We start from the raw sequence: 27,704 nt of genomic DNA, 5'->3' as shown, positions 1-27,704 counted from the left end.
ATTCCCTTCTATTCACCCAATGTGTCTCATTTGACTTTTCACTATTTTTTATGTGGTCAAATGGGACCACATGTGAAAGAAAAAAGTATAGTGTTTTTTAAATTTTTATAGGGGTAAAGTGGGGTTAGTATGTATAAATGTGTGAAAAAGCTAAATTTAGTAGGGGTAAATTAGAAAAGGTAACATACCAAAATAGAAATAAGACATTTAATGTGACTTGACCAAATAAGGAAATGAGACACTTAGAATGAATAGGAGGGAGTATTTACATATCAATCTTACTTTATTTTATTTTTAATCTATAAGCAAAAATATAATCTAAAATCTTGTTTTATTCATCTCAACTAAAAATATTAAGGCTTAAAATATAATATCAATAAATATAAATAAATAAAACTATTAAAATGAATAAGAGGCCTAAAATGAATAAGAGGCCGTAATAATAAATTTGGGTGAAAAATCAAATATAATAAATATAATATAGCCAAATAAGTATAAAATATAAGAAGAAGAAAATACAAAGGAATAAAAATCAAAAAACAGAAGAGGCCATAAATGTTGACAGGACGAAACAACACACTCACACCACCCAGTTACTACATCTTAGATAACCTTATCACGAACATCTCGCCATTTTTCTCCATCTTACAATCTCCCTTTTCTGATTTTCTCATCTCCCTACTATAATGTCAATACCACATAATCCTCTACACTCTAACCCACCATTAATTTCTTCCTCCCTTAATTTCTACCCTCCATTTCATCAATCACACCATCTCTTGTAGACCCCACTATCCCTGATTCTCATACTAACAGCCTCAAAATTTTACTACTATTTGTTATTTAAACAAACAAACACTATACTCCACAGAATCTTCACCTTATTTTCTCTTTCTCTCTCTAGCAATGGAGTCGCGAGTGTTGTCACGTGCAACCACAGTGGCCGCCCTTCCGAAGCTTTTCCGACCCGTAAGAGAGTCTTCGGGTTTGGGTGTGTCCACCGGAATTAAACCCCCGGTTGGATTGGTTAAAGATGGAGGGAATTTGATTTGGGGAAGGCAACTTAGGCCGGCTTTGCTTATTGAACCGGTTCCAAATAGCCAGGTTGGCTGTAGGAGGGAGAAAATTGCGGTTCAACCGTGTCGTGCTGCTAGTGAATCTTCCGGGTGAGGTCCGTTCAAATTCGGTTTAACCGGGCATCAACTGGATCGGTTTTGAACTAATTATTTTTTTTCCTTAATGATAATTAGGGAAGCGAAAGTTGGGTTTTTGGAGAAGTATCCTGCTCTTACCACCGGATTTTTCTTCTTCATGTGGTAATGCATTATATTGCACATTTTATTTTTGTTAATATGGTCGTTAATGTTATTGTTTATGTTGCTAATTTCAAGCATATTTACATTTTTGAGCCCATTCTGCAATAAAAAGGAAATGATTAAAAAAAATTAAATAATCTAATTTTACATTGTAAATTAACAGTTCATATTGTAGTGTCTGCCATATGAAGTAAAAACAATTTTCAAAAATTAATAAATTTACTCTCGTTTAAGGTGAAATGATAAAAACAATTAAAAAAAAAGGCGAAATAATAAATGTATAAAATTATAATCAATGAAGTCATCTTATAAAATTGATGATAAAAATCATAAAATTATGAAGTACTTAATAATGTTTTTTATAACATCATCAACATAACATTGTTACATTCAATGTTATCACAATATGAATTCAAAAGTGTGAAGAAGAAATCAGTATCTGTATATTATCTAGTTATTTTAACTTGTTACATTTATTATAAATTATCTATAAGAATATATTGTTGGTTTCATGTTAATATATAATTTCAATAAAACAACTTTTTAGCTCTTAAAAATCATGTATTGTTAAGTGTATTTCGATAAGGATAACAACTTTATTAAAAGGAAGTATGAAGTTCTAAATGTGTGTTTGTCAAATGAATTTTTGATTGTCTTTTGAGCCAAAAAAATTTTTTGGTAAATGATTTTCAAGCAAATTGACTACTAATTTTCACAGCCTCACAGGTGTCTACATTGGTTTTTACAAAATTTTAATCCCATTTTGAATTCAGTTTTAGTTACAAGATCGGGTAAATATCGGGTTTGTTTTGAACACCTAACCAACAAGAAAACCAATTATAAGATAAATTTTAATGTATTTTTTTTTGTTATTAGTTTTCTTTATTGGCTTCTATTTGCGACTGTAACTCACTTTTTACCTAATAAACATGAAACAACCATTTGCCAAACGTGTTGAGCCGCTGACCAAACTTTGATGGTGATTCCTTAGTTCTAGCCTAAATGTTACTCTTATGTCCTATGATGTGGTCAATTAGTTGATAATTTAACTAATTGAGTTGAGTATATGTAGAAGTCTTTAAAGAAAATGATAGCTTAAGCTAAGATAATTAATTTTTAGATCTCTACTTGTGAAAAAATTATGAGTGAAAATATTATTGAGGAAATTCTTTAAATTCTTTTTGTTTGGAAAGACATGAAGAAAATATGAACAATAGGTAAAGTGCTAGACAATAGACATAGTGGTTCTGAGGTCATTAAAACCTTTGAACAATGTATGTTTTTGTATAATTTATACTTATTTGTGAAATATATTACTCTTATTTATGATATGATAGTAACTTAGATAGTAGATAAGCTCATATACAAGATACTCATCTTTACGGACCTTACCCATTGGTGTAAAGATAAAATATGTTGTATGTGAGCTTGAGGACTCGAGGTTGCATACAAGGTTGAAAATCAAGATAGGTAACAATAGAACGCAAGGTTTGAAATGTTGTGTTGTAAATTGATTTTTATGTTGTTTTTGATATTTTGAGAACTTGAGCTTTGAAATGGTATATTGATGGATAGAAAAGGAATGCTTATGAATAGGGAAGTATGGATACTTAATCAAAATGGGTAGTTTATAGAAAATTACCGTGAGTCATACAAATTTTTGTTGATTTCCCTTCAATAATACCAAATTTTGATTAACCATGAATAATACTAACTTAGGGGTGTGTTTTCCTAAAATAATACCAACTTTTGTTTAATTATTAATTTACCTTTATTTTTTTGTGTTATACCCTAGTATAAACAAAAGCTAGTATTATTCTAGGCAAACACCCCTAAGTTGGTATTATTGTAGGGAAATCAGTGAAAGTTTTTTTTATTCACGGTAATTTTTCCTTTCTAGAATAACTCCCTATGATCTTCAATGCTTAACTTTCCACTTGCATCTTAATTTCCATCATTTGTAACTTCCTACCTAGTGTTTCAAGTAATGAGTGTCTCTTGAATGTTATTCTTGTTTGGCTTATACACTATTACACTTGGGAGCATCTACCTATCTACCTTTTAATGCAATTTTGTTTGGGTTTGATGTGTGACATGCAATAAGATAAAAATTAAATATTTTTTTTTTACCTTTTATAGGGAAGCATTGCTTTGATTCTTCAATAAAGCTCAGTTTAGATAACTTAGAATGGTATCTTTTACTTCACTTTCAACCATAATTGGCTCTATTTAAAGGAATTAAAAGATGCATTCATATGGTAAAATAGAAAGCAACTTGTTTCACAATGTTATATGAATTTACCTTATTTGTGTTTATGGTAAAAATAAACTCAAGTCTAGAATTTCATTCGCCAACTTAAATTTTTAGGCTTTTATATGGTCAAAGGTATCAAACTTTCTTTGTGTGCACGTATGATCTTTGTGTATAATTCAAATAATATTTTTGTTTTCAATTAAAAGTGTGTATTATTGCCTTGGTGTAGGTACTTCCTGAATGTGATATTCAACATTCTTAACAAGAAGATCTACAATTACTTCCCATATCCTTAGTAAGTGTTCAAGCCCTCCTCTTGTGAATATTTCGGTTGAATATGTTTTAATAGTTCTCCGTTCCCTTCCATTTTAGTTTTATTTGAGCTAGATTTATGAGTAATGCTTAAAGTAAAAGTACACTTTGTGGTGTGGCAATAAATGGTTCATTGTCATACATTGCACTGATTATTGCGTATCATCCGAATGTTATTAGTTCTTTTTGGTCCTATATCACTTTCTGCCTAGAATTCTTATTCCTTTTATGTACAAGTTGCAACATCTAAACTGTTATGCTCACCAATTTGTGGAAAGATATTTTGAAAGTGAACAGAAAAAAATTAGTAGCCAACTACATATTGTCTGAATTAAAATTATGACGTTATCACAAGCATAAATATGATAATTGTGAGATACTCTACTCAAACAATAGGAAAGCCAACAACGTCGGAAATTCAAATAGGACCCATTAGACCAACCTCATCACACAGGCTACAAAGAGCCGTTTAGTGAGTATGAGCATTTACCTTTCAATCTGTCCCTTTTACTGGGCTGCATTTCTTGGAAATATTCTCACAAGTTTCTTTATTCTCAAGCACTCATTTTTCTCTCTTTTTATACCATTCACATAGTTAAAGTGTCCCGTTTAGTACCTATTTGGAAAATTTTAATTTCTCTTATTTTTAATGAGCATATTTTCTTGGAGATGCTTTCAAGAATAAATATCTTTTTGTTTTCTAATATGATTTCCTTGGTAATTTTGTTCGAATTTTTTTTAAATTTCTATTTCTTCTTCAAAAATATTGGTCTGTTATACTTAATTGGGTTGTACTGTGATCTTTGTGTGGTGCTGCAGTTTCGTGTCGGTCATCCATTTATTGGTTGGAGTGATATACTGTTTGGTGAGCTGGTCAGTGGGCCTTCCTAAACGTGCTGTAAGTTGATTCCTCCTGGAAAGCCTTTTTACTTGTTTTCTAGTCCATCTAATCTAACCCTGTACATCCACTGCAACTTTGTGGTGCATAGCATAATCTATTGTTTTCAACCTGATATTTTTGTCACTTCTTTCCCTTCTCTCAGACCCCAGCAACCAAGCCTTTGCTAATGTAGCACTATATTTGACAATATATTGCTCCCTATATTTTGTAATAAGACATCCATTAAATTTGAAGTCAACTTTTCAACCATAAAATATGATCAGAATTATTTAGAGCATATTTTGAAAAAACAAGGCAACATATATTGTCTGATTGTATCGGCCGAGTCGTAAAAATTTCAATTATGCCCAACTGATTCTAGGCACATTTAAAGGTAAAGAATTGTGTTTTAGGCTAATTCAAGGGTTTTTCATGGCTTCAACCGATATTTGGGGGTATGACAATCATATCACCATGTTACTGCATCATCGTGATTGTTACCTCAGTTGCAACTATTTTCACTATGCTATAAAGCACATTATATAAATCTCATCCCCACAGGTTTGCCAAATTTGAGATTTCCTTACTTAATTAAGGGATTTCACATTGGTTGTTGAAAATAAGTGGGAGAAAACGACAATGAACAAGTGAATGAAAAGAATATGTTTATGAGTTTAAGAGAGGGCTTGAGTTTGTGAATGAGATGAGTGATGACTGATGGTGCGTTTATCACACAGAGAGTTCCTTCTAACGTTGGGAAAACCCTTGAATTTGTTTGCAGCCTATTGACGGCAACCTCCTGAAGCTGCTGATTCCAGTTGCTATATGTCATGGTGTAGGCCATGTTACCAGCAACATCTCTTTTGCAGCTGTTGCAGTGTCTTTCACCCACACCATTAAAGGTGACACTTGAATTCTGGTTTTCATTCTACGTTAATCCTACTTTCTAGCATGTAAATTATGTTTTTTTCCTATATTGTTTATGTTTCTGATGTGCTTTTCATTGCAATCATGTAGCCTTGGAGCCCTTCTTCAATGCTGCTGCTTCTCAATTCATCCTTGGACAGCAAATTCCCATTACTCTCTGGCTCTCTTTGGCTCCTGTTGTGATTGGTATGTATTCCTTGCTCATCATCATATTCATATTATCCCATGAGTGAATGCACCCTTTGCTAATGAAATCGAGTGAGAAACTCTGACCTGTAAATTACTGAATACAGGTGTTTCTATGGCTTCTCTGACCGAGTTATCATTCAACTGGCTTGGCTTTGTCAGCGCTATGATTTCCAATATTTCCTTCACTTACAGGAGTATTTACTCAAAGAAAGCCATGGTTATGCTTTTTTCCTTTGCAACCTCTTATCTTCCATAGTGTCCCATTAACTTGTTACTTCTTGATTCCTCTTCCTAATAGTTTTCTATCTTTCAGACTGGCATGGACAGTACTAACGTCTATGCCTACATTTCCATCATCTCTCTGTTTGTTTGCCTCCCACCTGCCATAATCGTAAGTACCCACGAACATATTTGTTCTGCATTCTTTTTTGGATTAATCTGAAATTTCCGTTCTTGTACGTAATCCTCATCGTGAACTTTACAGATCGAGGGTCCTCAACTTATGAAGCATGGATTCAGTGACGCCATTGCAAAAGTGGGAATGACCAAATTCCTTTCTGACCTTTTCTGGGTTGGAATGTTTTACCATCTTTACAACCAGGTCAAATTCTGTCCATTTTCTGTTGACATATTTTCCGTGTATCACTGACTTAGACGATTGTTAACACGGACTTGTTTACCTTCACTTTTTGCAGCTAGCTACCAACACCTTAGAGAGGGTAGCGCCACTTACACACGCAGTCGGAAATGTCTTGAAACGAGTGTTTGTCATCGGGTTTTCCATCGTTGTCTTTGGTATGTTCCAAAGCCTTTATAGAGAGAAAACGAAACGTTTCTTCTGGTGTGTCAGAAACTAACACGTCTTGCGTTACAGGCAACAGGATTTCAACACAAACAGCCATCGGAACAAGCATTGCTATTGCCGGTGTTGCATGCTATTCCTTCATTAAGGCCAAAATGGAAGAAGAGAAAAGAGTAAGACACACTTGGCTGTTTTAACATTAAACTATTAGTTTGCTGAAATGGAATTTTTGGTAACATGATTTATATTTTGTTTACAGCAAAAGAAGTCTGCTTGAGTTGATCGTCTCAGGACCGAGAGCTTCATTGGCTTGGAAGGAACATTGCTGTAGATTTCGATAATTTCCCTTCCTGGAAAAGGAGAACAACGAAAATGTTGTAAAATTATTTTTTTTACGCGTCAATTTATTTGATTTGGAGAATGAACAACTATCAATCTGTAATCTTCTTGTATTCAATAATGAGTATACTATATTGTACTATCAAGTCCTTCAACTTGAGGCCAATTTCTGAGGTAGTATTAGGCTAGAAGCTATATGCATACCTAGTTAAATCATAAATGGGTGTGCTGGATAAGAAGATTATCTAAAGTCTCTTTGTTTTTTTCCTTCTCCTTCCCTTAGTCTAAGTTGGTCTCACAAGGAGTTTTGTGGAGTTGCACCAGGTTAGGGGAGAGTATGGATATGAATCATTAAGATGAGTTGCTAGTATTTTATGGACCCACAATAGAATGAGTATAGAGCGGACGAATAAGGAGAAGGCAAGTAGATGTTGGAAGAGCGAGTTTTTATTGCCTTCACGTATCCACTATTAATGACATGTAAGAATTTTCATTTCTTGTCCACCAAACACAATCCATATACAAATTCTTACATGCCATTGGTAGTAGATAGATGAGGGTTATAAGAACTTGCTCTTTCAACATCTACTTACCTTCTCCATATTTGTCCGCTCTATACTCATCTTAATGTCGGCCCATAAATACTAAACTAGCATATCATCTTCATGGGATAAAATTACAAGGAAAAAGAATCTGAAGTGTAAATATGCATATTAGCTAGGAAAACTCTTATTCACCAAATGGAGAAATAAATTAGATTATAAAATAAGTATAATTTCTTTCTAAAAATGTGCTAAATGATAATTGCAACTTGCAAATATCATTGAAAGTATATTAACAGTCTGTTTGGCACAAAATAGTTGTACGAAAATTTGTTAGCCGTGTTAATAATTGTAATTGTGGGTAATTGTAATTGTACAATTGTAGTTATTAGATATTTAAATATCAAATTATTCATGTATATTTATATTGTCCGATAAAAATATAATAGCTATTAAAATATAAAGTATTTTATGTCGTAGTTATTAGACTGTTATTTTTTATTTTAGAGGCTACAACTTATGGCATTCGAAAAGGTTTAAGTAGTAGTTTATCCTCATTGAATCAATAACAATAGCTTAAATTGTCATTTTAAGCATGCCTTAAAAACCCCGAAATAATCGTAACCTTAAACCGAACTTGACTGAACTGTTATAAAGCGTGTTTACTTTCTTAATTTGCCATATATCAATGTCGCGGTACCCGATGAGACGACGAGAGTTTCACGGAGGAACGGCGATGACCTCATCGAAGGCATTCTTCGCTCTCGCATCCATTTTATCCATCTTCTTCCCTTTCCATGGAGTCACTACTGAGATCAACATTTCAGGTCTTCAATCACAGCAAAATTGCTCTAGTTCCGACGTTCCTCTGGAATGCGAAATTCAGGAAATGAACTACAAAATTGCTCATTTAGGTAACTGTTTTATACTTTCGTATTCTTCAACTCTTATTTTTTTTTGAAATTGGTTTCTCATCAACGTGAATTCTGCAATACCTCTCAATTAAGATTTATTTCGAAAATTTTTATATTGTATTGTGATCGAGTGATATGTTTCCGCTAATTTCTAAAGATTTTTGAGTAATTTTATTCGGTTGTTGTTGGAATATGTGTTATTTTTAGAAATTGTTTGGTCAAGAGGATTTCACTCATACTTGCATTGATGTAAGATGAAATCGAACTTATATTGACAATGACAATTATTATTAACCTTCTAAGTGTGCCTAGTAGTTAGCAGTTTTGTGTTGGTGTGTAGATGTTGTTCTTTCAAGGTCATCATATTTGATAATGCATTATTTTGTGTGCCTAGTTTGTGCTGTTGATTGTAAAGCTGCTAAGATTGAATGAGCTTCTTATATTATGGTTCAAACCTTCTAAATGTCGACTGAAACACAACAAAAAGGAAGGCCAAGTTTTCTTCTGTAAATTGTCGTTGTGTTGCCATTTTACTCCCTTTTTATACCTGAGATAAGGGGGAATTTCGGAATTGTGTTTCTATTAGCATCTGTGTAGTGTCTGTTTGTGAAATATCAACTATCAAATTAAGTTCCTCTTTACTTTATTTTTCCTTGTTATATTTTTGGTGTGTGACTGTGTGGTGACTTTAGACTGCTGGACTGCTGGTATGTATGAAGAATTTCTTTGGATGATATGTTTGTTTGATGATTGGGCTGCTGTTACTCATCTGTTATTGTTCATTTAGAATTAGAAACTTGTGTTGAGTTATTGATGACTTGTCATTTTTTGGGGATTTATACTACTGCAGAATTCTTAGTTGAGAAGATTGATCGAGAACTAAACTCCAAAAGCCTTTATATTGAAAAATGTGAGAAGAAAATTGAGGAACTGAGCCTTACCATTCAACACCTGGAGTCTCTTTTGTCCAACTTAAAGGTCTGCAACTTCATCTCTTTTTTCACTGATCTCTGAAATTGTTGATCCTCCTTATTCAATATTTATGTTGATTTATCCATTTTTTTCTCAAAATCAAATATTTTTTATTTATTATATGCATGTTAAGTCTCCTTTTGTATTAATTTTCTGTTTAGTCAAAACGATTATTTATGACTATTGAGCAGATATGCTGATCCTAGATTTTTTTTGAATGGTTAAGTGAGCTATGAAAGTTTACATTTCTACTCCTATATGTTTACTTGTTTCTCTTGCGATTCTGCTGGCTGGTAACTGCATCAAACATATAATGATGTAGAACAGTTGGGTGTTGGCACGACTTGATCATCTGCTCTTATCTTTTGTAATTGGTAATTTGGTATGCAGGATGCACCTGACTATGAGAAAATGATAAAGCTGTTTGAAGAACAGGTATATTAAAACTTTCTTTAGTTTTTTTTTTTTTTTAATTTTTTTTTATTTCTGTTTCCCTTTTCAAGGAGTAAGTGAAAATATTGAAAGGGAAATAGATACCTATGCAGCAATTCTATCATATCAATTGGGCATCCTTAGGTACGGGAATTGGAGGTCGTTGTGAAGAAAAATGATCTGAACCTTTGGCAGCTCGAAGTTAAAGCAAAAGATGATGAGAAATCAGTGAAAATGCTTGCTTCACAAGTTGACACGGTGAGACATACGTTTGCTATTTCATGATGCATGTAACTGAAATGCTCATTGTGACTTAGCTATAGCTTTTTGAAAAGCAAGTTTTCTGTCAATTTTCACAAGTGACCCATATGCTGCCTTAAAAGTCAAAGCAGTGAAATCAAGGTTAAGATAGACATACACTACATAACCCCAATGCTATTAAGTGGTTCCCTCCTAGGTTGGAATTTGGGGGGGAGGGGTCGGATGTACGCGATCTTACCTTTGTTAGTGATAACAAAAACAAAGAGGTTGTTTTCGACTTATCCTTGGTAGCAAAATATTATGTGCAAATTCACATAAATAAGAATTGCTCATGATTTAGTGAGCAATATTAATATAGTCCATTATAATCCAAATCCAAAGAACCATAAATCTTTGGTCCCAACTAAATAAGGGACATATGGTTAAGATATAAAATGTAAAAAAAGTATGCACTGATCTGAGCAAGCAGCTTTGTTTTGAATAAGACATATTACATGAAACACTAGTCCTTCATCACTGCAAAACATTAAATTTGTATATTTGTGAACCAGATCTGGTTTGCTATCTTATCTCCTTTCAGCATGCCGTATACAGAAGAAATAATTTTGTCATGACTTCCTGTTTACTGATAAAAGACATCAAGCTAACAAATGCCTTTATACCTGCTGATATGCTGTTCTTTGCTAACACCTAATTAAATCAGGATATTTTTAAGTGTTAGTAATTGCCAAAGTCTAACAATAGGAGTATAATCCTTTTTATTCATTCCTTGCTTTGTCTAATCAGCAGCACTTTTCCAGATGGTGAAAATTGTCCCAGAACTTTGGTTTCATGTTCAAAAACTTGAGCAGGCTCGTGAAGTCATAGAGGTATCTTTGGCTAGCTTAAAATGCTGCTTTATTTTTACCAAGTATCTTTTATGTGCTGTACTGAATTAAATCTTTTTGGCAGAGGAGAACGGTAGAGCTACGAAGGCAATTACGCAGTCAGAGATGCTCTTTTTTTAAGGTTGTTATCATGCAATGTTTTTATCTTGTTTATTGTTGTCTCCCCCTCCTTTTTAGTTGGCTATAGTTGAGAATGCTAACATGCAGTTATGGAGCTTTCCTATAGTGAATGCATTATGCTTGATAATCTTAGTGACTGTTTCCCTTTTTGAATCTTATATGAATGTTGTATGTTTCCTCCGTCTTTAACCTAAATCTATCTTCCTGCATCTTTTGTAGTATATCAACAATTTTCCTGCAAGATACAACCTGAAAAAGGTAGTTACTTTGTCTGAAGCTATAAACTGGCTAAAAAGGTCATTTTCAACTGTGAAGAAGTATCACCATCAGGTTAGTCTTTCAAGCTCTGATGTGCTCTCTTCCCTTTCTCTTTCACAAAGTTTGTGGCTTTTATTCTTTTGGGAGTTAGTGGCAGAGATGAGCGCATCTGCGCAAGCATGAGCAGGCAGACAGGTATTCCAAGGTTATGTCTGAATGTCTTGGCTGAGTACCAAACTTTAGTTCTGCTTTGCCGCTTAATTTAGCCTTTCCTCCATCTTGTCTCCTCTTTATAGATATGATGCTGATATTGTTGAAATGTAGAAGTCTGATGGCGTTAATAATATTTACTAACCACTCCATTTGGATACAAGATCCTTTGCGCACCGGTTCAAATGTCGCTTTGTGACTGATGGGACCCTTTCCGAGTCCCTCATTCTACGGGTACGCTTTGTGCCCCGGGTTACCCCTTTTTACCTCATTTGGATACTATATTTACAAATACTAACACCCGACCCCTTCCCCCCATCCCCCATGAAAAAACCACTTAGGTGGGAGCTACTTAATGGCTTTGGGTTGATGGAATATTTTTTTATTGTCATAGAGAATTTGGCCTCCTTCCGAAATCGTAATGGTTTATGCTTTGCAAATGAAGAATAAACTTAAGACAAAGTAATGGAGTGCAGAAATTTGTCATATGCTGTAGTCTCTCTTTCTGTAATTGTGTCAACTAGTTCATTATAATCCGTATCCAAAGAACAATAATTTTTTGGCCTGTCAAAATAAATAAATATTTTTTTGAATGTCATAAATATACAGAATAATTTGGCCATGTGTGACTAAATTAGATTAAGCATACAACAACAATGTCAATTCTTAGTCCCAAAAGATTGAGGTTAGCTACATGAACTGATATAAATTAATCCTAGTGGTGGTCCACATAAACTCTCCTCTTTGAATAATCTATCATTGCAAGGTGTAAATATAGATTAAGCATAAAGCCTGAAAATTCTGTGTTTGAGAGTAGCTCAACTGAATTTTGATGGTAATTGCTTGATAGATAGAGTAACAAGTGACTTCTGGTTTAGGGATAGTTATGTGAGATCATATTGTAGGTGTTATACTAGAATGTAATAGTCATAGTCAATATGTAAATTAACTAAGGATATACTTTTTATGTGTTACCATTTGCCTCCGTTACATTATCGCTTATTGCCACACCTCCCTTTGTTTTTTTGGTACCTTGTTCTGATTCACTTAGTGGAAGTTTACCTGATGCAATGGGTTTTCTTGCTCTGATTCGCTACACAATACTTTTTGAGAGTTGGCTGCAAAATATGCCTTTTGGATGGAAACTTCTGTTATGTCATTTATTTATTTTCTATGTTTATGCATATTTTAGGAGAATTATGCACTTTGTGATCTGGTGAGCTTATAGCCTCAGCTTGATCTGCGGACTAAACCCAAACATTGACGTCCTTACCAAGTGCTTTCTTGGCATTGTGCTTATCATATGCCTATTTGTAATTGGATACTCTGTGTCAATACTAAATAGATGTATTCATAGTTGCAAGGTTTCATTAAACGAGAGATGGAGAGAAATGAGTTTACTGTTGGTCTTGCTGGAGAAGAGTTGGTGTTTTTTCTGGTAAGTGATTTATGACCCTGATACCCTGTAATGCATTATGAATTCAGTTTTTTCTCATAATTGAACTGATTTTTTTTACATTTACTTATCTTTTCAGGTTTCTATTGTATTTGTTATCCCATTCATTCTTGCTCTGAGATGGTTGTTATCTGTATTATTTTTGGTAAGTTTGTAAGGACCCTTGATTTTGAGTGCAATTCTCTCACATTTCGGCCAAATCTAATCTCGAGTCTCCGTATTTCAGGTTGCTTCTGAAGTTGTTTTCCTGTTTATGATTTTTTTGAGATTGCTGTCATTGGTACCATTTGTGGTAAGTCATTGTGGAGCTCCCCCTTGTCAAGTGAATTTTCTATCAAGCTGAAGCTGATCGTAAGTTAGTTTATTTCAGGCCTTTGTTGTAGCTGGTTTCTCCCTCTTGTTTGCTTTGAGATGATTGCCACTGCGCACTAGATAACAGAGAACAATGCTCATATCAAAAGAACCATAGGCGACACAACAGTTTTGACCCTGAGACCCGATTGTATTTTATACTGGCGGTTGGTACGCCAGGGTATATCACTAATTCACTCCTGTATGTGAATTATTACAGTTTTGACATAGTTAATGTGCTAATTACTTTCACGATTCATAGATTGCATGTTTTTCATGCTTGTTGATTGAGGCTTAACCTTTGTGAAACTTGCCCAAGGCGCATAGAAGTCTTGAAGATGCATTTCGTTACACTAACGAGGAAGAGATCATTTTATTTGTTTTTCTTTGAAAACAGTCAAACAATACTCAGACTCACGTCTTTCACGGCCTATTTGGTATAAATGATGGGAATGTAATGAAAAAAAAAAAAACACCAATATGAGTGATTTAGCAAAAGAGCTGCTTAATACTTCCTTCGTCCTATACGAGAAAGTAATGTTTATGACCAATTTAGTACCGTAATTATTCTTTTTCTTCACAAAATTTAAATCTGTCCGTTATCAGTGGAAAATGTGGAACTAACACACTTAATGAAAACTAAAACTAAAACCCATTGTTATGACTCTTACCATCACTCATTTAATATAAATAGTCAAATACCTCGTCAGGGTTCATACTTCATACTATGAAAACTTGTAATCCTATTATAATGCCATATTCCTTCCTATTTAAATTAATTGTCCAATTGGTTTTTTAGCACAATTTATCAGATAAATAAAATTTTGTTTGATCGTGTCAATGTAAATTGTATTAAAATGAATGATATATACAACTTTTAGGGTTATATACTAATATATAAAAAAGAATCTAGTGATTTTTAAATAGAAGTATAATTCAATATCGTATTTGTTTTTGAAATATAAAATACTTTATTATTTTTTAATTCTTTAACTTTTTAATTTTTTTTTTGGAAGTTAAAATAATTATATAAGACTATAATTGTTTCTAATTTCCATGTTATATTCTCTTGAAAAATTAAAATAATTGATAATAAAAGAGAATTTGTTAATTTTTATATAGGGTTGTAAATATTATTATTCTTATATTAATATCAACTTTTAATAATTTTAACCAAGCATGATTGAAGATAGTTAAAATTGAAATAGTAATAAGATGTGAAAGTATAATTGTAAAAGTGTATCTAATTTTAACTTGACTTACAAAATAAATTTACAATAATGTAAAAATCAATTTTTATACAATGTTCGATTTAATCCGACTCAAAACAGATTTGAGGGCCTAAATGAAGATCATCCTCATAGAAGTGGGTAGGTTAGTTTGCAAACACTAACTCTTCTTTCTAACTTAAGCATGAAATTAAGGAAAGCATATTTCCGCACATCACGCAAGAACATTGCATTCAATCCAATGAATTAAAAAAGAAGTGGTTAGTTACACCTTGCAAATGGAGGTCCAGCAACAATTAGTAACAGTTTAAAATTGTCATGACTCAATGTCTCAATCACAACGTATTTGATTTTTCTTTTTACTTAAAAAAAAAATTCTATTAATTTCATTCAACATTCCCCTCTCCATGAAGGCTTAGGAGATGAAAAGAAATCAATCACAACAATTTTAGAACCAAAAGCTCCGTAGGTAAAATTATTTTTCAATTGGTTTAAAATTGACTTGACTCAATTTAATCTGAAATCAATCACAAATTGACTCCAGATAGTATAGAACTAAATGGAGTTCATGTATTAATGGCTCAGATATGGAGAATCTGGTCTTATCAGTTAGATCTTATGTAATAACATTTTCCCTAGACAATAATTTTGAGTTTGATTTTCATTATTCTTTTTTCGGCTAGTCCTTTTATTTCCTTAGTCTACTCTATACTAAAAAAAATAACTCAAATATAGACACCACTACCCTATAAAAAAGATTTCTTTTACAACTGCTTTGACAATGACAAATTCTATGATTCATTAGATACTATTTTCATGATGCATTGCTGGTTAGTTCAGAGTTGTTGATAAATTAGGCGTTTAGAACTTTAATTAGATAATGCATTTTAAAGGGTTGATGAACTACAAACTGATAAACGTACTTGATAGTCTAGTAGTCCACCATTCCCACCTTCCACACTTACCCATATAATTGTTATCATTCATTTAAAGTGATTTTTACTTACTTTTCTGTTTTTGTTTTTATTTTTTTACATTTTGAATATCTGGATTTATGAGTCAAAATTTAAGTATAAATACCTAATGAATTCTTTTCAATCTATATATGAAAAATATATAGATTGAAAAGAATTCATTAGTTAATTTATACTTACATGAATTACATGAGTTAAACCTTTTTAAGGGCCTGACTAGGGATATGGGTAGTTGGAGGTGTCATATTCATGTTTTAGACTATTGATTGTCTTCTTAGATTACCTTTTAGTTTTCTTGTCATCTTGCTTCTCTCATTTCTTTTATTATTAGTTTTTGTGCTCTTTTATTTTGTAGTTGGTTTTATTTCTTTATTTTACTTATATGCATTTTTTTTTATCTTTTCCGTGTAGTTACGTCTCCTATCTTTCCTATCTTTCTCAAGCCGGGGACTCTTTTTGGCCGCGCCCTCCTTTATGGGTATGAGTTGTCGCTATCCTTCCCTTCCCAGACCCTGTCCATAGTTCTTCTATGAGTGAGATACACTGGATAGAATAATGATGATATAATATGAAAAATATGTTTACGATAGAAAAATCAAATTGAAAAATAAAAAAAGAACAAAAAAGGTATAAATTATATAGGTGAATTCGACCATTGAGAAAACAATAATACATGATAAATAAATATCATTATTTACTTAGAGAGAGTAATTGAATAAAGTTTTTTCTTATGAAGTAATAGTATTCTGAAATATGAAATGAAATTATATACAATAATACAAATAGATTGATGATGACCATTTTCAACTCATGACTTCACTTTCATGTGTTTGATGTCCAATATATATTTAATTAGTGATGACTTTTATAAAGATAGTATATGGACTTATTGGCTCAACCATTCCTCAAGTCATGGGTAAAAGTTTTTGTCTGACTAATGCCTCATTATTCCGTAAGACATGCTTTAGATGTACTCGATATTCAATTCAATACCTTAATTTGGTTATCAAATTCATACTGCTCTCAATTTATGCTCCCCCCTCTTCATGTGAAAATAAATAATAATTTTTTGTTTAATTTATAATAAGATAATGTTTTTGACAATACTATAGAGCATTCAACATATAATATACAAGTCCTCTTTTGAGAGACCGTCTTTTAAAAAGATGCCTCTCAAGAGTCCAGCCCACCCCTCTCTTTTAATGTTAATTCCATTTTATTAAAAAAAAATACTGTTGCTTCTCCATAACACGCGCGTGTATTTTTTTTAGAATATGAAGAGTCTAATCATTAACTGCTTTTTCTCCAAGCAATAAACAACCTCGATTATGAAGATATCAGTTTTTCATCTCCTTTCTACAACATTCAACTATACCCTCCCTCTAGAACCTCAAGATTGTCTAACAATAGAAGAATTGATGCTTGAATTTGATTGTGGTTCTTTTTTTTTAAATTAAACTTCATCAGTGGTAGAAAAACAATGATGTTGAAGAAGGTAACAATCTTTACTATTTGGGAGAGTAATAAAAACAATTGTGGTTCTTATTATTTTATTTAAAAAAAATTAAGCTTCATTAATGGTGGAAAAAAAGTGATGTTGAAGAAGACAACAATGACTTATTTTAAGAGAATGGTAATAAAAGCAATTGTGGTTATAAATCGTATATTTAGGATATAACCACATATAATTAGTATTATAACTGTGAACATTTGACATAGGTTGATGTAGTTGGGAGTATAACATTGTGTAGTAACATGATATATTTGGAGTTATAACATAATATATTTGTGGTTATAACAATATATTTAGGGTTATACCATAATATATTTGGGGTTATAACATAATATGTTTGGGGTTAAACCATAATATATTTGGGGTTATAACATAATATATTTGGGGTTATAATATAATATATTTGGGGTTATACCATAATATATTTTGTGTTATAACAACATATATTTTGGGTTATACCATATTATATTTTCGTGTTAAAACAACATATGTTTGGGGTTCTAACATAATATATTTGGTATTTTTTATAACATTTGGAATTATATTTAATTGGTAATATATGTATAGGCAAACAAAATGAAAAAATTCGAAAGTATTTATTCCAACTACTGTAATTTGACAATAATATCAAAGAAAAATGTAAATCATTATAATCCCAATTGTATACTATTATAGTACTAATTGTGTGGTATTATAATACCACTTTGTCCTATTTCAATAACAATAGTCAAATATATCAATTTAATAATTTAATACTTAAGAAGTATTGAACTACAAACAGTAAAGAGTGTTAAAATATAAACTAAAATATGTGTATATGTTCTTGTCAAAAACTACAATATAACCAAAGGTTTCATCTTGAGCAATCCTTCAAATCCAATATCCCTAACATCCTCGATTTCTTTAAAAGTTAGCTTCACGACCTCTTTTCCATTGGTGAGAAATAAATGAGGTTTGTGGTTTATGTATATGTTCTTGTCAACACTACAATAAACAAATTGCAAATTTGTTAGTTAATCATATGTATAAAAAATGTGTGTTGAGACCCCGACTTGAACATATAACCTCAACTAAACTATCTTATAAACCCAACTAAATAATGGTATAACCGCAACTAAACTATATTATACTCCCAACTACATTATGTTATAACTCTGCCTAAAAATGATATAACCCATACTATACAATGTTATACTCCCAACTATATCAACCTATGTCAAATGTTCACAGTTATAATACCAATTATATTTGGTTATATCCTCAAATATATAAATTTATAACCACATACAATTGCTTTTATTACCCTTCTCTTTAAAAAGTAGTCATTCTTGTATTTTTCAATATTATTGTTTTTCACTATTGATAAAATTTAATAAAAAAAAAACAGAAGAACCACCATTGCTTTTACTACCTTCTCAGTGGACATTGTTGTCTCCTTCAACATTACTATTTTCCACCATTGATGAACCTTATTTTAAAAAAAATTAGAAGATTGTAATTCCAACTAATATATAACTTAATTAACCCCAAAAAGTGAAAAAAGCATGAACACATACCTTTGATGAAAACCCGAAATATTGAAGATTACAACCAAGAAAAATCGAAAATCAAACAATTTTAAACCAAAAAAAATAAATAAAAATCAAAGCTTTTAAAAACAAAAATAGTGAACCTTTGATAGAAGCATGAACACATACTTTTAAAAACCCAAATGCTGAAGACTACAACTAGAGAATCAAAGGAACACAAATGTTGATGGAAACACAAATATTGAATTTTGAGTAGTTTTAGTGGTTTTGTCGGGAAAAAAAATGTAAGTTGAAAAGTTTCGGATAGAGTGTGATTTAATTTTTACGCGCGTGTCAATTTATTTTTGTTTTAATTGTCTTTTTTAAAAAAAAATATTTGATAACTGGGCCGGCCTATATTATAAGGTCTCTAGAAAAGACGATATTTTTTAAAAATTTGTGTATAACATATATTAGAGTTTTAACCATCGACTTAACTAAATTGTTATTTTTATATTATTTTAGGCTCATTATCATATATTCATATTTAAATTGAATTTTTTAAGCCAGAAAACTATCATATAAAATACGTAAATGTAATATAAAATATATAACATATAACATATAATATAATGAATGCGGGCGATCAGTTTAATTGTCATTCACCAAATTGAAATGATGATACTTAATAGTGATCTACAACTTTACTATTTTTTTATTTAAGAATTAAGATGCATATCCATAAATTGTATACGGCACAAAGTGGGAAGAATAAGTTTGTTTCCACTTGCATTGTCGGGGTAAGAAATTATTTATGTAGCAGCGCACTCTCTTATTGTAGTTTAGTAATATTAATTAACTGGTGAAGTAATAATGGGATCAATGTGGTAAATCAGATATACAATTTTTTTGTTCTTGCATGCTTAACTTGTACCATGTGGAATATTAGTATAATATTATATTTTATATTTTATATTATTGTGATTTAATTTTCTTAAGTTTAATATTTTGTAATATTTTGTTTTCTTATTTTAGTTCTTATTACTTGTATAAATAGAGGTAGTACCTCTCATTATTATTTAATACAAACCAAGTACTCAAAACCCAAATCAACCTTTATTTTCGCATCATGATTTTCTTCATGGTATCAGCATGTAAGGTTTTCCTAGACGGAAAAACTCTATCGATATTTTATCATTGATCATAATCAACCAAAATCGATCCAAACAAAACCAATAAATCAAACCAAATCAAAAATAAAACCAAACCAAGACCATGATTTCCATGGCACAAATGGAACAAATGTTCCAACTTTTTCAAACAATGACCCAAAAACTTGGAATAACCAATCCAAATTGAAAAACTAAACTACCAAAATTACACCACGTAGTGTACACAAATGATAACAGAAATTGGTGATCGGGGGAGGCTCAACTATATCACCGTCATCTCTCCATCCACCACAAATCCACAATGGGTCCAGAATGATTGTATGGTGATCTCATGAATCATCAACAATATCGATCAAGACCTTGTAGAATATTTTCTTGACTGCACTACCTCCGCTCGAGATTTATGGACAAGAATCCACTTCATTCTCGAACCCGTTCCGCTACCTCCCGTTGATGAGACCATTCAGTGTCAGGTCACGAGGGGGAGAAGTATGGTAGAAAAGACATCATCGGAATTTAATCCCTCAGAAAATCAAAAACCAGGAAAAAAAAAAACCAAAACCAAGATTTAAAAGAAAACTCAAAAATTCTCAACAAAGGTACGGGTAATTTGCTAGATGTCACTGATTTTACTACCACCACAATTCATGTTGAGTTGAAGGCCAAAAATAATGAGAAGAAGGGACTTAATTCTAATGAGAGAAACAGAGAAAGAAACAAGAAAAATGAGGGGCAAAAAATACCGGGCAAAAATAGTAGCTACCACAGGAGTTCAGACAGTAGTGGCCGAAATTCAGACAGCAAATTTGGGGAGCCATTAATAGTAGAGATTAATTTGGGAAAACAAATTTCAAATCTCAGAAAAAGTAAGAAAAGTGGTAGTTGAGAAAGAATGTGATGTATTTAGGGCAACAGGAAACATTTCATATACTTGCTTTTGTGCACACAAAAGACAAAAGCCAAAAGCTCAAAAAAAAAACTTAGCTAAATTACTCATTCATGACACCCTCCTTAAATCTCCCTCCCAAATCTTACTAAATATCCCTTCTTATAAAACCCACAAATCCTAAGTCCAAGTCTTTGACCCAAAAATAAAATAAACCAACTCGTTTTATTTCATGACCTTTTATCTCAATCCGAAAAGTTGAAAATCAATCATGAAAAATTCATAGAAGAGATTATCAAAATTTCATTTGTAAAATCAAAAGATCGACTAGCGGATTTTCTATTCAAAGCAATTGGCTCTAAAGCGTTGAAGAATATTTTTGGCAAGTTCGGTCTCGGTGATCCCAAGACCAAACTTGAAGGGGGTTGTAGGAAAGTGAAATATTTTAGTATAATATTATATTTTATATTTTATATTTTATATTATTGTGATTTAGTTTCCTTAAATTTAATATTTTGTAATATTTTGTTTCCTTATTTTAGTCCTTATTACTTGTATAAATAGAGGTAGTACCTCTCATTATTACTTAATACAAATCAAGTATTCAAAACCTAAATCAACCTTTATTTTCCGCATTATGATTTTCTGGCAAAATTAAGAGAATATAAAACTTAACTAAATAATGATAAAGTATTTCTATTATAAAAAATTAACAAATTCTCCTCGTTAAAAATCCTATTATGTTGTGTGTTGAAAATTTGTGATTTCGTTTAAGAATTTAAAATTGGCTTAAATTTATTGTTTGACAAATTAATAAAATGAACTAATTTCATCCTTACTTTTAAAAGTAATTATAGTTGAAAATTTGAGAACGACTACCATAAAGCTTTTCATTCTCAAGTTCTTCATTTTAATTTATAATTGAAATTTATATTTTAAAATGAATTACCTACTTTCAAATGTTTTAGAGAAATTACTAATTAAAACTAGAGAAAGTAACAATTTTTTTGTTTTGATTCGAAGTAGGCTAAAAAATCTCTACAAGGACGATGAAGGAAATTAATCTTTCTTGTACATAAATGGTAAAAACGAAAACAATGAATAAATTAAGTAAATAACATGCAAATATTTTCAATATTTTATGATAAAGATATACTTCATATATTGATGTATGATTCTATATAATGTTGATATTATAATTTAAAAAAATTAAGAGAAAAATTTCACATTATCTAATGAAGTAAGATGTTTTTATAAAAATAAAAAAAATAAAAAAAATAAAAAAATAAAACTCCATTATTATCCTCTAGTGAAATAGAGAAAAATACTCTTCATCAAAGCATGCCTTCAATCATGACCAAAATTGCCAAATAAACTTAGACAAATTGCATTGAAGATAGATCTTACTCAACCCAAATTTGAGTTAGGATCCTCTCCATTACTTAAAATATAAAAGGGTCCATTACTCAATTTAAAGGTTAGAATTGCTTGATAGAGAAAATATAAAGAATTTTAAAATTTTATTTTTTATTTTAGAATAGGTGTCAATATCTTAAAATAGATAATTAAAAAAAATAATAAAAAAGGATCCTAATACCCTAAATTTAGGGGCACAGAAGTAAGACACAAAAGAAAAAACAAAAAGATAAAGACATCAATGTTTTAAACAATACTAAAAACATAAAAAGAAAAAAGAAAAAAAATGCAAATAAAGCTCTATTTAAAGGGCATTAGACTATCAAGTTTCAAACGCACTAAAACCTACTCATTTCTCATTCCTTTGTTACTTCTTACAATACTTTGGGTGCTTTTTATCTCTTACTCCCATGGCTTCCTACCCAAAATTTGGGTGCTTTTTATTTCTTCTTATAATCTCCTTATCTTCTATCCAAACCCATGCCAGAGGTAGCCAATTCTTTAGCAAGTTCACTCGTAACGGCGACACCGCCACCACCACAACCACCCCAAACACCGATTACAATCCTAACAACAACGAAAAAGAATTTGTTCACTTAAAAAAACAACAATCCGAAGAACAACCCGTTTTCATCCCTCAAACTACCGAAACCGGTTATGGCCTATATGGGCATGAAACCGGGTTGGACCCACCTTCCACCTCCACCACATTGTACAACATGGATGATATTAACAACAACAACAACAACAATGAAAATTTCAACACCAACAACAACAATGAATATCATGAGAAGAATTATGCCACCGAGTTGCAAGGATTATCTAGTACTTCCTACACCAACAACAACAACAACAATTATGAAAACAACAACAACAACAACTACGAAAATTACAACAACAACAACTATGAAAATTACAACAACAACAACAACAATGGTGAAGGTAAGTTTCATGGTGGTGCAGGGTATAATGATGTACAAGAGAAGCAGGGAATGAGTGACACTAGGTTCATGTATAATGGAAAGTATTTCTATGATCTTGAGGCTGAGAAGAAAAATAATTACAATCCCAACAACAATAATTACATGTCTTACTCCAACAATTACAACAATAATTACAATAATAATGGGTATTATGGAAACAAAATGAACAATTTTGAGGAGTTTTACAACAACAACAACAACCAAAAATTCTACAATGGAAATGGGTACCAAAACCAATTCCCAGAAGAGGAAGAGTTCGATTTTGATCAGCCTTAAGTACTTTCTATTTATTAAAATGATTTTCTAATTTAGTTGTTTTTTATTGGGATTATCATGGATAATTATATTAAGTTAAAAGTTAAATGTGTTTATGGATGGATTATATACTTAATTAATTTCTCTTAATGGTTTTATGTGTACCATGTTTTGTGGGTATTTGCTTGATTAGTTTCTTGCTAAAGCAAACGTACCCTTGGAAAGTGAAAGTGTTTGATTTTAAATATTTTAATACATAAATGTAAATTGTTCAAAATTATTTTTGCTCTTCTTTTAAGGTATTCAACCATAATTAGTGATCATCCTTTTGAAGAAAAAAGAGAACAAGAATCATGGTGGTTTGAAATTTACTCATATAATACTTTTTTTGGTCCAATATTATATAATTAAAGGTCATTGTGGAAGTTTATCTAACTATCCATAAAAGTATTAGTACAAATAGTATACCAATACTAGGAAATAATAATTAGAAATAAATTAGCAAAGTTTTAAGCCTTAATTATTAATTATCATATAATTAAATGGAGTATTCTACATATGTACCAAGTGAAGCTTTAAGCCTTTAACTATATTTCATTTCCCACTCACAATAAATTCATTAAGGTTGAATTGACAAACTATGGCGCTATTAAGCTCTCAGTGATAGAAAATAAGGTGAATGCTATAAATTAAGAGGAAAAAAAATAGATTGATTTAGAGAGAGAAACAATATCATAATTAAGGAATATAAATAATTTAAACGAAATTTAACAAATTAAAAAGATATATTAAAATCACAAAATTCTCATCCTATTAATTTAAATTCTACCATATAAGGATGATTTGTTAACTTTATAAATCACTGTTATTTACTAATTAAATCTTCTCTAATTTATAAGGATATTTATAAACATAATATATTTTTGTCAAATTTCTTGTATTAGCTTGTGAAAAACAAATAAAATAATTAAATCTATACATCCAATGTAAAGAAGACAATGTTCCTAAAAGATTTCTCAATAGTAGATTAAGGTAATGATCATGTTCGATTGCTTTCACACATGTACGTAATATATTTTCCCTAATTAATTTATTTGATCAATATTAATCAAAGTTGCCGTTACTTACAAACTAGGAGTAGTGGAGTACTGTCTTAATTTGTGCATCCATTATAAATTTATAATCCCCGAATCTTTTGAGGAAATATTAGTGAAACATAAGAATAAGATAGATTATGTAAAATACTAGGAACTTATTATTCAGACTAAAAGATCATGACATTGAAGACTGAAGATAAACATTCTTATATGGGCTTGATTCGTATTATTATTTTAGTGTGAATAATATTAAAAAGTATATAAATTTTTGTGAGAGATCATCTCTAATTAGGTCGGGCTATTATATATTTTTTAAAATATATTATAAGTAAGCATTAAGAATGATGTAAGTGGACATTTAAAATATTGAAAGTAAGCATTAAGGATACGGTAAGTAAGCATTAAGGATAATATAAGTAGGCATTAAGAATAAGGTGAGTAGACATTAATTTTTAATGTACTGGGCTTGAGATACGTTTCTCAAAGAGATGACCTCCCAAAAGACTAGCCGTAAAAAGTATTAAAATAATAAGTATTTTTACTTGACAAATACAATTAACTACAATTATTGAGAATTTTTTGTTATTATTAATTTGGTGTACACTAAATGGAATATGACAAGGAGTAAATGTATATTAATATTCAGACTAAAATTTTAATATTAACATTTTAAAAATCATATAGATGACCATCAAAATTAATTTATTAATTCATATAGTTTACAGAAAACTATTGAGATTATAACTTTTGCTTTGTTGTTGTCGTTATCTATAGAATTTTTTTGGGGGTTGGGGGAATATTGATCATACATATAATAATTAACTAATTAAATGTAATTAATAAGTATATAAGAGAAGGAACAAATCAACAATTGTGGTGAAAAATCAATTTTTTTCCATCTATGAAGTATATAAGATAGAACGCTTTCATACTAGTTTTACAATTACGATGAAAGCACCAATTATGGTATAATTAATTAGAATTATAGTAAACGGATTTATTAATGATCCAATTGATTATTTCAAATGAATATGATCCTTTCTTATTCCCAAAATTAATCATCCGTTATTGTAAAAAACAAAATAATACTTATTTTCATAACATTTTCTTTTCTGAACTATTTTGAAGCTTAATTAATTATGCATATTTCAAATATGTACAAGAAAATATCATTATGAGTTATGACCAATATAATTAGTGCTACCCTTTTTTAAAAAAGAATGTCTCTACGTTTTATTTTCTTTCAAAGCTATTTTTTACGTACCATTTTGAATATCCATTATATAATTTGAATAATTTTCTTTTAATATATACTCTCTTCGTTATCTAATGTTTTTCTTTTTTGCAATATTTAACATGACACAAAAACTTGGAAAAAAGGCTCAAATAAATCAGTTAATTTATTTATACAATTTTTTTGGTTATGCATTTTCTCCCATGTTTATCAACTAAGTGTATACATATAAGCAGATATGACCAGTAATTTTTTTGGTTAAGCAGATTTTTGACAGATAAAATTTGATATTTATCATTTTACAAATTTTTGTATGAGACGGTCTCATCGTGAAACGTGCCCATACAAGATTGTCTCACGATGAGACAGTCTTAACAAAGAATTACTGTATTTCTATAGAATTAGTGGTTATTATTATTATTACAATACACAAATTCTATAGAAATACACTAATTTTTTATTAAGGCCGTCTCATCGTGAGACAATCTTGTATGGGCCCATCTCACGGTAAATGATAAGACTGTTTCATACAAAAATTTGTGTTATTATTTTCAAATATTTTTATTAAATAAGTAAATATTTATGATTTTTTTGAAGAATAGAGCATAAGGAAAATAATTATTTTATTCCTTTCCTTTCACTTTACAATCAATTATCCCCTTTACAATATCATATTCACTTAAATCTATACACTATAAAATAATTTGTTTAAATGTGACTTTTATTTTTTTCTCTATATATATTTACTATTAATCCAAACATACTTATTTAAACAAAATAATTTCAAATTAGGCTACTCATGCTAATCATAATCAGAGGAACAAGGAAAAAAAAATGAATTGAGATAAAAAACGTGGTTTTATTTATAATATTATGAATAATTTATAATACAATCCATGATTATTAAATATTAATTCTATCAAAATACATGTACTAAATTCCAATTCCACAATTAACACATAAACATTTGTAGCCACTCCCAGGAGGTTGTTTTTCGATGCATTCTCCAACACCCTTGTATGTTTCAAAGCATTTTTGTTTACACGTACTAAGATTACAATCGCCTGGTATTATTATTGGACATTTTGCTCCTACTGCAATTTCCATCACCATTGCTGCCAAATACACAAACAAAAATAAAATATGTTATTTCTTATCAAAGAATAGTATAGAAAATTGCGTAAATGTAAGTAGCTTCGTTGGCGAATTCATATATATATACTAGACTTGAATCTACCTACAACCTTTTATTTACGTAAAAAAATACGTCTATATTAAGTATATAAAAGATTTTTCTAACCTATATAACATGTGCATATAAGATTTAGTCATCTCATATTTTAATTTCATAACAAAGTTACTAAAATTATAGAAGTACACTATTATATTAATTATGGTATTATTTATAAAGGGTAGAAAATAACGAAAATGAAATAAATCAAGAATAAAAAATGTTAAATTAATCTGGACTTATTGAGAATGCAAGCATATTAACAGGGAGACACGAGGTGCACACCCTTCATAAGCCAAGGAAATATATATTATCCCAAAATCATATGGCGGAGGGAAGAAGGACTCCAATAACTTATAAAGTGTGCATACCATGTTCAATTCGTCGATGTGAGATAAATCATCCCAACAAAAAAGAATATAAATATTTTATAAAGATATTAACATAATATATTTCTAACAAATTTGTTGTGTAAGTAAAAAAAATATATTTGTACACCATATGCATAAGTTAGAAAAACCCATGTATAAATTGATATATACCTGAAAAAATAATGAAAGAAATAAGGCTGATAGCATAATATTTAGCCATTTTTAAATCCTTGTGAATGATTAGAGAATGATTTTTTTTACTAGATATGTGATGCTTTGTATTTTTTAGTTATATGGATGTGTATCTTCGAAAGAATTCTATGCATATATATAGGTGAAGTGATGCAATTGTCTGTATAAGCAAAATTAATTATGTATTGAATTTGATTTTTTAAGGAAATATTAAGCGAGAT

The 27,704-nt window shown here is 30.6% G+C and overlaps 3 protein-coding genes across 5 annotated transcripts; all 3 read left to right on the top strand.

Annotated features, from left to right (window-relative positions):
• The first annotated feature begins 555 nt into the window (after window positions 1–555).
• On the top strand, window positions 556–7,161 carry LOC130815943 (triose phosphate/phosphate translocator, chloroplastic). Its single transcript, XM_057682488.1, has 12 exons — window positions 556–1,166; window positions 1,251–1,316; window positions 3,800–3,865; window positions 4,702–4,780; window positions 5,544–5,664; window positions 5,780–5,875; window positions 5,983–6,095; window positions 6,192–6,269; window positions 6,363–6,479; window positions 6,574–6,673; window positions 6,753–6,853; window positions 6,940–7,161. Exons 1-12 carry the CDS (start codon window positions 907–909, stop codon window positions 6,955–6,957), a joined length of 1,215 nt encoding a protein of 404 aa, XP_057538471.1. The 5' UTR covers window positions 556–906; the 3' UTR covers window positions 6,958–7,161.
• A 136-nt stretch (window positions 7,162–7,297) lies between these two features.
• On the top strand, window positions 7,298–13,683 carry LOC130815944 (uncharacterized). 3 transcript variants are annotated; one of them, XM_057682489.1, is made up of 11 exons: window positions 7,298–8,475; window positions 9,326–9,453; window positions 9,838–9,882; window positions 10,024–10,137; window positions 10,941–11,009; window positions 11,092–11,148; window positions 11,367–11,477; window positions 12,973–13,053; window positions 13,151–13,216; window positions 13,298–13,363; window positions 13,442–13,683. In XM_057682489.1, exons 1-11 carry the CDS (start codon window positions 8,250–8,252, stop codon window positions 13,484–13,486), a joined length of 1,008 nt encoding a protein of 335 aa, XP_057538472.1. In that variant the 5' UTR covers window positions 7,298–8,249; the 3' UTR covers window positions 13,487–13,683. The 3 variants fall into 3 exon arrangements, 2 of the variants coding, with proteins under 2 accessions (XP_057538472.1, XP_057538473.1); XR_009042660.1 differs by lacking the exons at window positions 13,151–13,216; window positions 13,298–13,363; window positions 13,442–13,683 and having other exon boundaries at window positions 11,367–11,849; XM_057682490.1 differs by lacking the exons at window positions 13,151–13,216; window positions 13,298–13,363; window positions 13,442–13,683 and having other exon boundaries at window positions 11,367–11,610; window positions 11,702–13,052.
• Window positions 13,684–22,458: 8,775 nt separating this feature from the next.
• Window positions 22,459–23,633, top strand: LOC130815942 (protein E6). The gene has a single exon (XM_057682486.1). The coding sequence runs from the start codon at window positions 22,531–22,533 to the stop codon at window positions 23,377–23,379; it is 849 nt and encodes a 282-aa protein (XP_057538469.1). The 5' UTR covers window positions 22,459–22,530; the 3' UTR covers window positions 23,380–23,633.
• Window positions 23,634–27,704: the final 4,071 nt, after the last annotated feature.

This window comes from Amaranthus tricolor, chromosome 6, assembly GCF_026212465.1.
Source record: "Amaranthus tricolor cultivar Red isolate AtriRed21 chromosome 6, ASM2621246v1, whole genome shotgun sequence".
Taxonomy (NCBI): domain Eukaryota; kingdom Viridiplantae; phylum Streptophyta; class Magnoliopsida; order Caryophyllales; family Amaranthaceae; genus Amaranthus; species Amaranthus tricolor.
Note: the sequence above shows the minus strand (reverse complement) of the source record. Positions and strands in the feature narration are given on the sequence as shown.